This window comes from Merops nubicus, unplaced genomic scaffold (assembly GCF_000691845.1).
Source record: "Merops nubicus isolate BGI_N331 unplaced genomic scaffold, ASM69184v1 scaffold51518, whole genome shotgun sequence".
Lineage (NCBI taxonomy): Eukaryota > Metazoa > Chordata > Aves > Coraciiformes > Meropidae > Merops > Merops nubicus.
Window position 1 is genome coordinate 6,005 of NW_008627747.1, and position 15,130 is coordinate 21,134.

At 40.1% G+C, this 15,130-nt stretch overlaps 1 protein-coding gene across 1 annotated transcript in view; it reads right to left on the bottom strand.

Moving 5' to 3' along the window:
• Positions 1–242: 242 nt before the first annotated feature.
• Positions 243–15,130, bottom strand: part of PDE11A (phosphodiesterase 11A) — a 63,142-nt gene continuing 48,254 nt past the window's right edge. The window contains exons 14-15 of the mRNA XM_008946438.1: positions 13,634–13,717; positions 243–404 (exon numbers count right to left, since the gene is read on the bottom strand). Coding sequence (XP_008944686.1) covers positions 243–404; positions 13,634–13,717 — 246 coding nt within the window. The remainder of the gene's footprint in view (positions 405–13,633; positions 13,718–15,130) is intronic.

Genomic DNA, 15,130 nt, shown 5'->3' on the forward strand with positions numbered 1-15,130 from the left:
GCTGAATGAATGCTTCTTGTGCTAAGTCTTCCGTGTCGCTCCAGATACCAGCACAATCTCACCACAGGCCTTCCTTTCAGTCCCACTAAGCCTCCCAGTGAAGGCAAACTATGCTGCCATCAAGATAATATCCAATCACTTATGCATGTCTGTGAAAGCATTTCTTAAAAAACACGGTGGGCCTAAGCTTGTGTAAACCTTTCAGTCAGCTCTTATCATAAAGCGACACTGACATTTGCGGGTTAATTTATGTCTTCAAGAGATATGGTGAAGCTAGAGGAAAAGGAGGATGAGGATGCCGCCTGAGAAGGAAGTCTTCTTTGGTGCAGCTCCTCCCATTTACCTCTGTTTACTGACACGGAGTCCAGCATAGGCTTCAGTTTCACATTCAACTTCACTAGACACTGAAGAAGATTTTAAATAAAAAGAGAACGAGAGAGAAAATGTTGACAATACTTCCACTCCTTTGATGGACAGTCCAGGGAGTAACAGGGTAAACATGCCCCCACCCCCTCACCCAGAGCTGTAAATTCCTGTGTTGGTGAAGCTTATTGTTCCCATTCAGATCTCTTTATTTTACTGGTTTTATGCAAGGCTTTAAGTAAACCACTAAAAACTTTAAAAAACCTAAAGCACATAAGGTGGCAGCAGTGCTGCTTAAACTACTTTAGTTTTCTTGTACCCTTTAAGATAGTCCTTCTGAGGCATCCCTCAAGTGCTTGAGGCTACCTGTTTGCTGGCATCTATGAACAGGCGGTCCTCTGGTTGGATAACAAGTTGGACAAAGCTGAAACAACCTTCAGATTCTCCCTAGTGCTAGATTCTTATTTCCTATAGATGAATAAACCACAACAGTAATACGCTTTCCAACACCGGCAAAAAAGCATTTCTGTGTGCTCTAAATAAAAAAAATAGTAAAGAGTATTCTTTTAGGATTGCACTGAAATCACCTCTTTTCTGCACACCCAGTCCAAAGCTCACAGAAGCCAGTGAGAACCTTTTATCTGTTTTCAAATGGCTTTGAATCAGCCCCCCAGTTACATAATTCCTACACACCTTTGCCAGAAGTCTGTTTTACCTTCCCCTTTAGTATCAAATGCTTGTGTAGAAAGACCACAAGTGCCTCATGTGCTTTTGTCCCTACATTAGAGACAGACAGAACCTCATTAACGGCAGCACCCACATGTGAAGAAAGGGTTAACAAGTTACCTCCCAAGCTGTCCTGTAATGTGCCCTTTCAGCACAGGGGAGTGTTATTCTTTTGCTGCTTTTTTGATTAGCAAGAAGCTGTTTTAGCTGAGAGTTGGATATCATGCTTTCTCTGATAGCGTGGAAACCATGTATTTGTCATTTGGAATAAGGGTTTAGTACAAGGTTAAAAAAAAAAAAAGACAGAGCAGATAGCAAAAGTTGTTCTTCTAAAAGTGCAGAAAATTATAAGAAAAAGGAAAAGAGTATTCATGTATTTTTGCAGTTGATAATTTTCATTATTTGCTTTAAATAGAGGAGTTAACAGCAACGACTTTGAATGATCCCCAGAGCCCAGACACCACTAAAGAACTGGATTACTTTATGGCTAGTGTGTAAGCCATGGCAGTTTGGTTAGCTACTGAAGTAAGTCATGGTAGATTTTTAATTGAGCTATTATATGATAATTAAGGGTTAATGGCCTGATTTTAAGATGTGCTGAAAACTTGGAATTTCAATTGACTTCAGTAGGAAATATGAACGCTCAGCACTTCTGAAAAATGATGCCTTGAGTAAGAAACTGATTTGTGTGGAACTTGAAGCAAATCCGTCTGAAATAATTGCCTTAGAATGTGGTACAGACTGGGCAGATAATTTTGCAACCTCTGGCATGGAGTAAGAGGTAGAGTTTACTGCAGACTCTGCCACATAGAGTATTACTCCCCGGTGACAGTCCTTCACTTCATAGAGTGGATGTGGGTGTGTAACATTTCCTCACCGTGCCTCAGAGGTCCCCATTTTTATCTGTTTATTTCAGACCATTGTGTATCCCTCAAACCTGACTTGTTGGAGTCCAAAACAGATGGACAGTAACACAACATAAACACCTGAAAAGCTCCCTGCTCTTATCTTTGGTACCTGCATTACCACTGCCAGCTCAGTGTCTAGCAGTAGCACGTTAAATATTCAGCTCTTGCCAGAAACGTTTTCAGATCCTTTCTGTGCAAAGCCATTATCCATCTACTGGCAGTTAAGCTTGCTGGTACTTCTTAAATTTGAAAAAGGTTTTGTCAAGTTTTTTTTCCAATATATGCTTTAGATTTAAAAAGTAAATGTTTAAACCAGCTTAATGTTTAAATCAGGCTATACCGGCCACAGGCAACATAGAGGAGAAGGTGCTCCTTGTGACAGTGGACTCTGTCTCAGTGTGGCTGCCCAGCTCTCAGCTACATCTGTGTCCTTTCTGTACTGTTTTGGTTTTTTTTGCCAAGACTGACCACAAGACCATGACGTTTTCAATCCTAGTTCCAGGGAGCAAGGCAGAGGTCTGGGCGTGACCTACTGCTGTGCCTGTCCCTCCAGGCCTAGGCATAGGCCACACTGCCATGGTGGGAGGCAGCCCTCTCACATACAGCGCCAGGAGGACTGAGAGCTGCTGAGATCAATCAGCTCTGCATCAGCCACAGCAGAGAACGGATTCGAAAGGCACCCACAGAGGTCTATGGTAATCACTGCATCTTATGAGCTGCAAGCCCATTTTCAATCCAAAAGCAAATACATATATTTCTTAGGAATATATACCTCAATGCATATTGCAGAGTCTAATAACCCAGGTGGAACAGAGGTTACAAGGTAAAAGTGAAAATGGTTGACTAATAACATTGGCTTCAATTAAATAAATTAAAGGAGTATTTAAAAAAGTATAAACCATGTCTTTGATATTCATTTTTACCATAGCACAAGCAATTAATTCTATGGAGTACTTACAAAATATATAGTGTAATTTTAAGAAACTTAATTTTGTTACACATTAATTTAGATTAGGGATACCTGACAGTGCAGATTTTGAACCTGGTCTATAAAACGTCTTTATTCAGACATTGATTTGATGTTTAAACCACTGCTTCAGTATTTTGTGTCTTTTCATTTTGAGACTCTTTCATTCTGATCTAGTCTTTTAATTAAACCAGCTACTATAATTCTGATAGAAATTAACTTATTTTATTTTTTTCCAGCTACTAAAGCATTTCAGTAGGACTTTTCTGATAGGAAGTACACAAATTGGATTTTATTTCTGCTTGAGATGTAATTAAAACCTCATTTGATTACTATATATCTGGCCCTGTTTTAATTATTAAACTCCAGTAATCAATTTTCTTTTATGAAGCTTCTGGGAAATTATCTCAAAAGCAACACATTTCTCTCCCTTCTGGCAGGCTCTCGACCATTTACTGAATTACATTCATAGCACCTGTTCCTGATGCGGATTAAACCACCAATTTATTCCCAAAGCCATTTGAGCTTATTTGGCTGTAGCCTAGTCAGGGTTTTCTATCTCCTGGCTGCACTTTTTACTTTCCATTTTACTGCATGAGACCCCCTTGATGCTGCTCCATGCCACTATTTTTGACGTGTGCCTCTTAAAAACAGCTTTGCTAGTGATCTGTCTAATTTGGTATCCAGCTTCTTAACACCCACTTTATTATTTGCTTTAGTAGGAAGAGGCTTGGTCTTCAACAGCTGTCTGACACAGGATGCCACCACATAAACTCATGGCTCCAGAAACATGCTTTTTCCTCATCCTGCCATGGTGCTGCGGGCAGCCAGCCGTGCCTGGGGGCAGGGAAACCCTGCCCCGGGGGAGCGCCCGTCTCCCTGCCAAGGACCTCCATGCCCACTTGTGGTCCTTCCACTGCAATGCAGCTGCCTTGCCACACAACAATAGAGAGAAGATTGGTACCTTTCCCGTTTCATCCCCTTTCCTGTAAAAGCTGTTCTCCACAGCAGATTGACAAGGTGTGCTGGAGGGGCAGTCCTGCTGGTGGCTGCACGCTCCAGGGTTAGGAGCAGCCAGAGAGGTCTGCAGTTCCCTTCAGCATCCAGGGGCTACCCGAGACTAAGTTGTTTCTCAGAAAGTTACTGTGTAGCTCTGACTTTTTCTTGCCACCTTCAATTACTTAGGTGTCTTTGTGTCTAAGTATTGCTCACTCTGCCCACAGCATACTTTCACAAGGTATAGGTCCTCTTAGGCATAAGCTCCAGTACAAGGAAAGGTTAAAGGCACTTCAGCAATACATGGTGTGCAGCACCTGGGAGAGGGGCAGGGCTGCCTGAAGGATGAGTTCCAAAGGGGGACAGCATGAGATACTCAGAGGAAGCTACTTACAGGAGAAGGTAAGGAGGGGGAGAGTGGTTTTTATTGAGCATAAAGATGCATTTCCTAGGTATATTTTGCTAGATAACACAGAAAGACAGCAGAAATAGTAGAAGTAGCAACAAACTCTTTATGGGAGAGGGTGATGGGTAGCAGTGAAGGCATTTCTTGGCATATCTACCTGCTGGGTTGAAGTGGGGGAGGCTGGGAAGACAACACTATCTACTACATTACCTTTATCTCTGGAAAAGGATGTTAGTTGAAACAGCTGAGATGCAGCACAGACGTGGCCAGTATCTAAACTATTGATAAAGTAAATACAACATTTTGTTGTATTCTAAGACTAATAATACCAAAGCCTTTTAAAGAGGAGCATGGTATACCCTAACTTACAAACACTGCAGGACCTCCAGAGTGCATACTTTTTTTTTTTTTTTTTTTCCTGGAGAGCCTCATCCAAATATTGGCCAATTCTGACCTTGTTTAATTTATGAGCTTTGACAAGATTACAGCTCACGGAAGTATGGTTGCGAGTCTAATATTTCTAAAGAGAGTTTATGGAATAAGAGCATATAAATTCATTTTTATGACTGAGCACATATCAAAAAGTTATAGGTCTCAGTGTTAACTCTACTTTGGAATCCAGTGGTTTCTAATAAATCACTTTTATTACGTAGGCATTTTCTGAGTTCGAAGGGAGGACTAGTGACCGAGAAGCTATAGGGATAAATTCAGACCTGGTCTAAGTGTATGAAGCATTGCTGAAGTCAAGAGAGTCGTGACCAGGTACAGCAAAGCTGAATTGGACTCCTGAGTTTTGCTGAAGTGGCTTTCACATGAGAATACATATGCCAAAGGTGAGCCATCTATCTGAAAGTCCTTGAACTTCAGATTAGTTCAGATAAAAGGGAACCTGTACTGCAGTCATCCACAGGTTTGGTCTTCACAATGCAGATACTTGATGGAAGTTGATTTTAAAAAAGAGAAGTATTTCCCTCTATATGCCCATGTAAAAAACTAAACCCAAAAAGTTTTAAAAGCTAACTTTTAAAAGAAATTTAGCAAAAAGCTAAAATTCTACTTTCTAATAGGTAGAACAAAGAAGATAAAGTGATACAGAGAAAATATAGGGATTAACTTCTATGAACCTTTGACTCCGTGCGTATATGAATTAATTATTTGTCCTACTGATTTAGGGCCATATTTATTCATTATGTTCCAGAAAAAAAATACTGTATTTGGGAGAGGGATGAGTTCATAGGAAAAAAAAAAAAAACCAAACCAGAACAATTACTGCAGTCTCCTCAAAGTTGAAGGAGGTGATTGTTTATTTCTTCTAGAGGCTTACTGAAGGAGGGGTTCAAGTCATCAAGCACATAATGTATCAGTGCATTACTTTCACATTTCTGTCAGAGAATTTTTTTCTGATGCCTAAAAACGTACTTAGATGACATGCATATACTACTAACTTCCCTGATAGAAAACAGGAGTTTCTTTTAGCTTCTTTACAGAAGTTGCTAGCAGTGTAGCAGAAAGCCAGTTGTGTGTGTATTGGAACCCTTTCCAGTCCCAAGCGTTCAGCTCTCCCACTGTGAATTAGCGTTACACTTCTCTCTGGTGATGGTATCTTAGCACAAATACTGCTGCACTCCTTCGTAAGCACGCATGCGTACTATGGAGGGGTGAATAGAAAGTACAATTATCCACTAGTAAATTGTGCCAGATACTTCAGGCAGGAAAACATGGACAGAGCTCCTGGTAGCCAAATGTGCTCTGACCAACATGAAGCATGCTGTGTTGTCAAAGAGAAAGAGTACTACTGGAGGACTGGGTACCTACTGATGTGGCTCAACTGAAGTGTTGCTATAGCTGCAAATGATTCATCTGTTCATAATAATTTCATGAAACCAAGGGTTTGCTCGGAAGAGGAAGAGTTATTATTTCATAAACAATGTTTTATTTGGCTCTGGTGTTCATGGGTTTGATTCTATGTCTAAAGCATGCAAGAGGCAGAATGTTTCTGACTCTTCCTTTCAACGTTTTAACCAAGCAGCTGATCAATGTCTTCTGCCTTGCTATTAAATGGATTTTGAAAAACTCTTCAAACTGTATCAGTCTCATATCCTTATTTAGTTCTTTGAATTTGCCCTCAGCTGGGAATTCTGCAGGCAACTGAGATTCTGTTGTGTTAAACACTTACTTGAAGTGTTTCATCCATCATCATTTCTAGTCCTTTTCTGATGCAATGTAGTTTGTGCTTTGTCTTTCTTGAAACTGAATGGCTGTTAAATTATCCATTTATCTTCTTTCAGATTTGCTGTACAATTTGAGTTCCTTCTATTGGCTGTCTCTTCTACCTTATCTGCCAACTTTTCAATCTACTTCCTCAGATCTTTATACACATTTCCATCCACGACTGCATGTCCTTCACAACACATTGGGCAGATAATTCCAAATAAGATGGCAACAAAACCTGGAGTATTATGAATTATTCACTTTTTCTCACAGATCAGGCTGAAAGCTTTTAGTCAATGGCAAATGTTGTTCTTTCTATCTTCTCCCAAATACGTTTGTGGATGCCCTGTCCTTTCAGTAGAGACTTTTTGGTGTAAGATAGACTATCTAAGACGTAAGGTGGAATTACTCATTTGAAGGGGAAAAAGTGCTCATTTCTGCTGTCTCTTCTAAGCAGTTTGGGAAAACTTGTAAATTCCTAAAGTTGTTGATAATAATACAATGCTGCATCAGTAATCTCACCAAATGATAAAAAAACCTAGCAAAAAGAATGTTCTGTTAATTTCCAAGAGCAAGATGAATCCTGCCTTGGATTCAGGAAACAAAGAAAGGAGGATCAGGGCCATTGTGCCCATTGTAAAAAGATGTTCATGATACTCATAGAAACAAAAACCCTTGCTCTGAAACCACCAGAACTGTGCCTTTTCATATTACACTGTGAAATAGTAACTGACTTGGAAGGGAATTGCAAATAGAAAAACTCTTTCTTTTCCTGTTTTTTCTTTCTTGTATAGCTATTTACCTTTTCTATTTGCATAAAAGTAGCAGAAACAAAACCAGACACTTAAACTAAGGGCATAAGGTAAGAAAAAACATTTGCTGATGCTTACTTATTCTGTTACTGGAAGTTGTAATACAGTCATAATATCTGAGTTTTCTGAAAAATCAAGAGAATTCTGGGTGGCCTCATTTAGATTCATCATTAACAGACAAGCCACAAGGCCACTAAAGTGCTGAACCTAGTTGAGTTCCTAATTTAAGGCTACAAAACAATCCTTCTGCAGTGCCCAAATCTCCTTTCTCTGGGACAAACCCTTATTGCTAACATAATCCTTAGCTACCAACTCCCCCCAGCACTGGCATTTGGCCTGATTAAGTTTCCTCTGAAGCAAATTTCTTACAAACACAGCAGAATATGTTGCACCTGCACTTCCTCGGATAATATTACCCCCTGGATTTCAACAGAAAGTGAGACTAATTTGATCTGCCAACGTCTGTGCAGCCTCAGTCCATGGTGTATCACATACTGCATCCTGAGCCTATCTGCCTTACTAATCCTTGTCAGCCAGGCAGTCCCAAGAAGCATAGATGCATTCTCTCTCACTCTCTGTGTCCAAATAAAATGTCAGAAATAAGCCCTGACAAAAGTGTGCATCTTTATGATATTCTTTAGGATCTATTGGAAGTTATCCTTCACTTCCCTCAACGTGCTACAGAGGAAAAGCTGATTTCAATGAGAATTACACAGAGCTGATCAAATTGCTTCCTATAAAAACATTTTTCTGAATAGCTTAGTTCTGCTTTCCTTTTGCTGTTGTTGTTAAAACACTTCTCCATAACTTCTGAACATATTTCAGGGAATGTTGCTCATGATGGGCAGCTCACTACCTAGTGCTATCCCTGCCCCCTGACCAGTGCACACTTAGAACAGCAGTGCTCTGACTTCTGTACCAACAATCCCAGGTATGGGTGAATGGAAGGTGCAGCAGGCCATTTCCAAAATGTTAATACAGATCAACTCTTCCTCTTTTTTTTTTTTTTTTTTTTTTTTTTTCCAGTTCTGACTGTGTAGAGAGGTCAAAAACATCTGAAGATAAAAGGCATTGTTCAGGCTACATCCAGTGACTCTTGCCTGAGTAAGGACTGAGCCATCCCATAGAGTCCATTCTGGACAGGCAGGACTTCTGGAGGCATGGTCCAAACTCTGAACTCGTTATACAGTATTTAATATTTCCTTATGCCAAATTGTAATGGAAGGAATGAGGGAAAGGGATAGAAGCAGTAAGTGCAGAAGGGTTGCGTTGGGACACAGCAGTGTAAGCATGATTCTTAAAGCATGCCTTTTCCTCCCTCTCTCCAAAGGGATGCTAGAAGGTTAATCTCCGTCCTTATAACCATACCTAGAAAATACAGTTTTGGAAAAAAAAATCACTGTGTGTGCATATGCATTTCCAATTCCAGTGTTAAAGTCAACTCTTAAACTAGAAAAGTTAAAGCACAGAAGCAGCCACGACTGTTGGAGATTTCTGTGTATTTTTTCTGTGCTTTGTAGAGGTTCAACCATTTATGATACCCTGTGCATTTAACGTATGCTTACAAGCAGAATAGATGCTTTTGCAGCTACATCATCATATTCTAAAGACAGATTTAATTACAAGGTCAGATATCTTCTGTAGGAAGACAGCCATAGCAGAGTTCTTGGAGTTGTAGACAGAGTGATTATATTGTTTTCTAAGTATGTAAAACAATGTGATAAAGAAAGACTCAGTCCCTCCATGTTCCATTCAAATATTTAAAGTACTTGCTAGGCTAAACATAAATGTTTCTACTCTTCCAAGATTCACACTAGAATCCTGGATGAAGTAATGCAAGCTCACTTCTGTAGATACTACTATAAGTTTAAAACTCTCAATACTGAAGAATAGTATTAGCTTGAATAGTACTAAAAATAGCACTGAAATGGAGTAGTTCAATGGAGCACCAAGGTAGAGGTGAGTAGGGCAATCTCAGGCACGAATAAGCTGTAAAAGCCCTGAGCTTCTTTATCTTCCACAAAGGCATCTCCCTTAAATTTAAATAGCTGCTGTCATTGTCACTGACTACCTGACTATGTATTTATCTGCCCAGAAGCAGAGTGCATGGCCTTTGGCCCTGCTATTCATAGCCTTACTGTCTCTGCCTAACAATGCTGTGAACAGAGCTGGGCTTCTGTTAGCATCTTTTGTTTCTTGTGAATCGCTGAAGCTTTGATGTTATTTGTGAGAAAAATAACAATTAAAAAGAATAAGATCTTCACTCTCCCACTCTGCTCCCCACAAAGAAGTCTAACCTGAGTTGGGAAAAATGTGACAGATCCTGATTTAGGAATACACAAACCAGAGAGTCCAGGAGAAAAATGTGTTAGTGTTGAAACTCTTAGCATCCCTTTACTGGGGGTCCAGAGAGGTAATTTGTCTTAATGACCAAAATTCTGTTTCCTGTTACCCAAACACGTATATCCAAATAGGTGGGGAATGATTGCTCTATGTAGTGAACACAGCTGTCATTGTAGCCACAGTGCTTTATTTTCTGTGACATGTCTTAGGTTTTCAGCTTTAGTTGCATGTGCTTCCCCTTTATAGAATACGCTAACAAAAAAAGGGGATGGTTACTTCATACTAAAGGTACATTAGTAGATTTGAAATACTCTACAGTTCCGAAAAATGCATTTTTACTTAAATAAGCTTATTAGAATAATAATGTATCTTATTTCTACTGATGAACACTTGCTCGCATTTTTGAATGACAAGCAAGTGTGATACAGTAAAGCATAACTAAATACTCTAAAATCAGAGATTCAAAGAAGTGGATGGCTGTTCTGCTACTCAAGGCAAAAACTCCACTGTCACATAAAAATACTCTGATCAGTGCTCACTACAGTAACAAAAAAGTAAATTCAATAAAATTATAATGTCCCAAGTGTAATAAAAAGCAATGAACAAAAAATTGGGAAGCTTTTATCTTCACAAACCTTTGACTCACAGTGTGAAGGAAATATATTTGATTACTAAGGTATTTTGAAATTGGAGATGGCTTGATTCCCACATTGAGCAGCAGATGAGGGAGGGAACAAGGGAGCAGAGCCATGGCTTACCTTGTGCCAAGAGCAGAGTCAGGTTTAGAGAGCACATACAAAAACGTTTGGATTTAGACACCTGGATGCAGGAAATGTAGGTTTGTGTAATTCCTGATAGGGTTGGTTTGTTTCGTTGTGGTGGTTGGTTTGTTTGTTTGTTTGTTTGCTTGTTTTATATCTCCAGCTATTATTTTGTGTGTCTTTGACCTTCTTTCTTCTGGGTTGGATGAGAGTTCCAAGGGGCTATCAAACAGGATTGCTAATGCAGATTTCACAGACCTAATGATTTGCCAGACCCTTGTAAACCTTCTCATAAAAAGGGGCCAAACTCATAAAAATGAGTTCTAGCCAGGTAAGCAGAGTGAAGCGATACACATTCCCCAATACAGGATTCTTCATTATCCTTTATCTGGGAGAACTGCACCTCAAAGTTGGTTGCTTTGAGCTACCTTAAGGAAATGCAGAGAGCAGAGCAGATGCATAAAGACGAGGTAAAGCCAAATCTCCCCAGAAGACTGACCAAGTCCCAAAGAATGTTTCAGAATGGAGAAAAAAAAAAAATAAGGCTAGGAAGACCATAACTCTTTTTAATGTTCTGCAAAGTTTATATACTGTTTTAAGTGTGTAACATTCCTCTCGGGCACTCTGGTACATAGCTTAGCTCACAAGCTTGGGCTGTGGGGAGGATGCGGTTTGTTATAGCACTAACAGTGGCACTGGGGTGGTGTCAAACCACTCCTGAAGTTTGGTCTGTGAAGTTACTTCTGTATTGCATGCTTCAGACATACACAGCTGCCAAGGACAGCCTACTCTTGGGAACTTCGTAGAGCAAAGAAAATTTCTGGGGGCTCTTCTGATCTCCTGTCTGACCTGAATGGGAGTTGCCAGCATTCAGTGTTTGCAGTGTGGCTGTCAGGTAACAGGGAGCACAGCGTCAGGTTCTGCTGTAGGTTCTGCGCTGCTGTGGATGCACGCGCTCCACACAGAGCTCCCTGCAGGGCTCCGCAGCTAGGATCTGCCCACGGGGATTAAGGTCTTCTCATCACTAGCATGGAAAAAAATACATGCAAAAGCCTTGATTTTTGTTCTCTATGGTTTTATGTTGTAATTTTGGTATCAAAATGAGTGTCAAATGTTTATTTCAAACATATGGATTTTATAAGCACTATGCTAGTGAGTTGTATAAGTACTGCTAAGGTTTTACTAATTTGTCAGCTGCCACTCCACCTCTTTATGTTGCATTTGTAATGATGTAACCCATTCTCTCCCCACATGCGGTCCCTACAACATATTACAGTGGCTAGAATAATGAATGTATTTGGAAAGGAAAAAAAAATCTAGGACTTGGCCATAATTGTAGTGTTCAGCCAGCCCTAAATGGAGGATTTACAATGCCTGAATACACTGCTGACGTGGTATGTGTACTGAGGTTTGATTAAGCTAGATATGAGAATTAAAACCTGGCTCCACACTGAAGAGAGAATCTCCTGCAGTGTGATACTATGACATCAAGTTTTCTGTTTACCCCTAAGGCTGGTGCTGCAATGACTTCCAAGTTTGATGGTGTCTCTTTTTTAAGTTGTTGAGCAGCAGGCTAATAGCTGCACAGCGTGACACAAAGACAGCAGAAAGCAAGGAAATCAGATGCAAATATACTCCCCAGAGATCTCCTGCTAAGATGGAGCTAACTAACCAGAGCTTCAGTGCTCCGATGTAGTCTTCTCATGCCGAGGATGGGCTGATTATCAGCTCTTCCCGCTTTATTGTACATTTTTGGATTATAGATGCTATTACAAATCATGAATCCTGGTGTAATATGCGTTCTAGTGGAATATGAACTATCCTATTGAAAGGAACATTATTTTTTAAAGAGTTTTCATTCAAGGTCAGTTCTTACCCCCCACTCTCTCGTCCAGAATATTGTCCAAAATGACCTTGGTATTTTAAAAAGTATAGGTTTATATTCTTTTGTGCTTGCTTTGCCTTAATTGTTTAAAAGCCCTAGCTTTAGTTCATTTCATCTTGGCAAAGACCGACCAAAGAGAGAGACATGACGTACTGGCAAAGCAGTCTCCCATCTTGCAGTTTACACAAGTGCATGTTGTCCACACCATACAACAGGAGTTGCCTTTGTGGCTGGACAGTCACTTCGTTATTGCCACAGTAGCAGCTGAAGCTGTAGAGGGTACAGGAACCACATCCTTCTTTCCTTCTATGCTACTGGTGACAGATCTGGTCTATAAAATGCAAAGTAACTGCCAATCCATTTTTGTTTGTGTGCAGGGAAGCTATGTTTGAACACAAGTTCATCAGTTTAATGTTAACATAGAATCTGGTACCTGGTTCCCAGCTCTTGGCTTTGTAGCTTCGCTGACCCATTCATTGCTTGGAGGTGTGAGACAGTTTAGGGTACAGTGGTAACAGGGAGAACTTGTTGCAGTTCCCCCAAAATGCCTAGTGAGATCATCCCCATGTTTTCTCAGGTATCAATGGCCAAAGGTTAAACTGGTGAAGCATATATTATGCAAGTCAAATTCTGAAGCTAGTTTAATTCAAAAAGAGAGAAACATTGCTCTGTTCACCTCCAGCCTTAATAAATTAGTATTTGAGAGCTTATACACCTTATAGCAAGCACCCACACAGTCTGTGCAGAAGCATGATTAAAAGAGTAAACTCCAAGTTAAACAGCACACAGGTTAAACCACAAATCACTTGTCACTGACTTTAAAGACTTGGCCGAGAGTGTCCCTTAACAGTTTGGAATGGAGCCAGAAGGGAGTGTAAAGGCTCTGCCTTGAGCTTCCCTTTTGATCACACATATTCGGACAGGTTTGACAGCAGCATCTATTGAGGCCGTCCCTCTGGCACCTCTCTGTAGAGCACTCCATACCTTGCCATGATGAGAACCAGTTTGTCTCAAACATGCCAAAATAAACAGTTGCCCTATCAGATTTTATAGCTCAGAGAGGAATATGTTTACAGATATTACCACCTTCGGGGAATTTAAAGATTTCTGCATAGAATTCAGACATTTGGGAAAGTCAAAGAAGGATAATAGCTCAAATAGCCTTCAAGGCTGCACTATAAGCTAACTCTTTTTCCCGAGAGAGGCAAGAACAATCTTTTTTGTTGACTCCACAGGAGTATTAAGTAAAAATTACCTCATACAGTGGCATGCAGATGCTATCAATCCACTCCAACTGCAACCTGGGTAGTTCATCTTTCCTGTTCCGATCAAAAATGGCCTGAATTGAGAAGGGAACAAAACTGTCATGCTTTATTACACTGGAGTATTTTACAGACACATCATTCGGCACTTTGGAGCTGTGATCAAATTCTCACAACCAAAGTACTTTCTAAACCGTAATCCATCTTTGCAGAAGTCTTCCTACAGCTTTGTCTGGCACGAAAAAGGAACTGTTTCTTTTCAGTTCTGTTTTGAAATTTGTAGGCTCAATGTATCTGGATTTTATATTTCTATGATGTAAAATCAATGCCCTACAGTTGGAGTTGAGCTGGTAAGAAACCTCCTGTAGAAATTTAAAGTAGACAAATTTGAGTGGAAATTTCCCTTTTCTCACACAGGTTTTTCCAGCTCAGCAAAAATGAGCTGTGGTGGATCTGGGCTGGCTTCCTCCCTCCCAGTCACAGACCCTTTCTGCAGAACCAGTCATGCCTATGAATCCAAAGGGTGGGGAATCAACAAATCCATTTTGGGAGCAGTTATCAATTTGTTCTTCTGGAAACAGCCAAATTCACTGCTCACTGCACTCTCAGAGAGGAAATTAAAGGGTTTAAAGCTGATGTTTAAGGGGCTCAATTACTGGCTGAAAGGAGATGAAAGAAACTGACTTCTGCAGAGTTTGAGCATGAGTTATTTTGTCTCTACTCTATCTGAGATTACTTGGGCCCACCAGCTTTCCATCTACAGAATTTTAATCCTCCTTCTAGTGGCCCATCCACACAATTTACCATGTGCCTCTTTTTTACTCTCTGGATATGCCAAGTTTTAAATCTTTCTGTCTTTTTTTTTTTTTTTCTGTGGAAACTGTTCTTATTCAGGGCCCATCTCCTCAAGGTTGAATATCTCCTGAGAAAACTTAGTTTTCTTCTCTGCCTTCTAGAAACTCTGGATTATAAATACTAAATTACATTAAATATCTGGTTGAATTCTACTAGTTGTAGCCTGCTCTTTCTGACATACACAGGTATCACGCAGTGTCTCTAAGTAAGACCGGGAGGTAAGATTCAAGGATTCTGTGAGGAAATACTGAAACTATTTATAGCAATATACTCTTCTTTTCCACCTGTCTAGGCTGTTTGATGCAGATTTTCAGAAGACATGAGCCCAGAAGAAAGCTCTGGCTTTTCTTTCTCTTCACTCCTACCAAGTCTACAGTATGTTCAAAACGTAGATGTAATAACACACCTTAACATAATCCTTAAGGCTGCTGGACCTGGGCCATTTGCACTGGAATTCATTGCTGTTTGAAGACAGTAACATTCGTGTGTGTATTGAAATACAACTAATTCCTATTACCCTTCATTAACATCAGAAACACAGTTTAAAAAATTTATATACAAGGCAGGAAAGGCACTTATCTCCATATTATATGGAATGGTACTTGAAGTTATTCAGGCCTAGGTTTTGTCTCAGA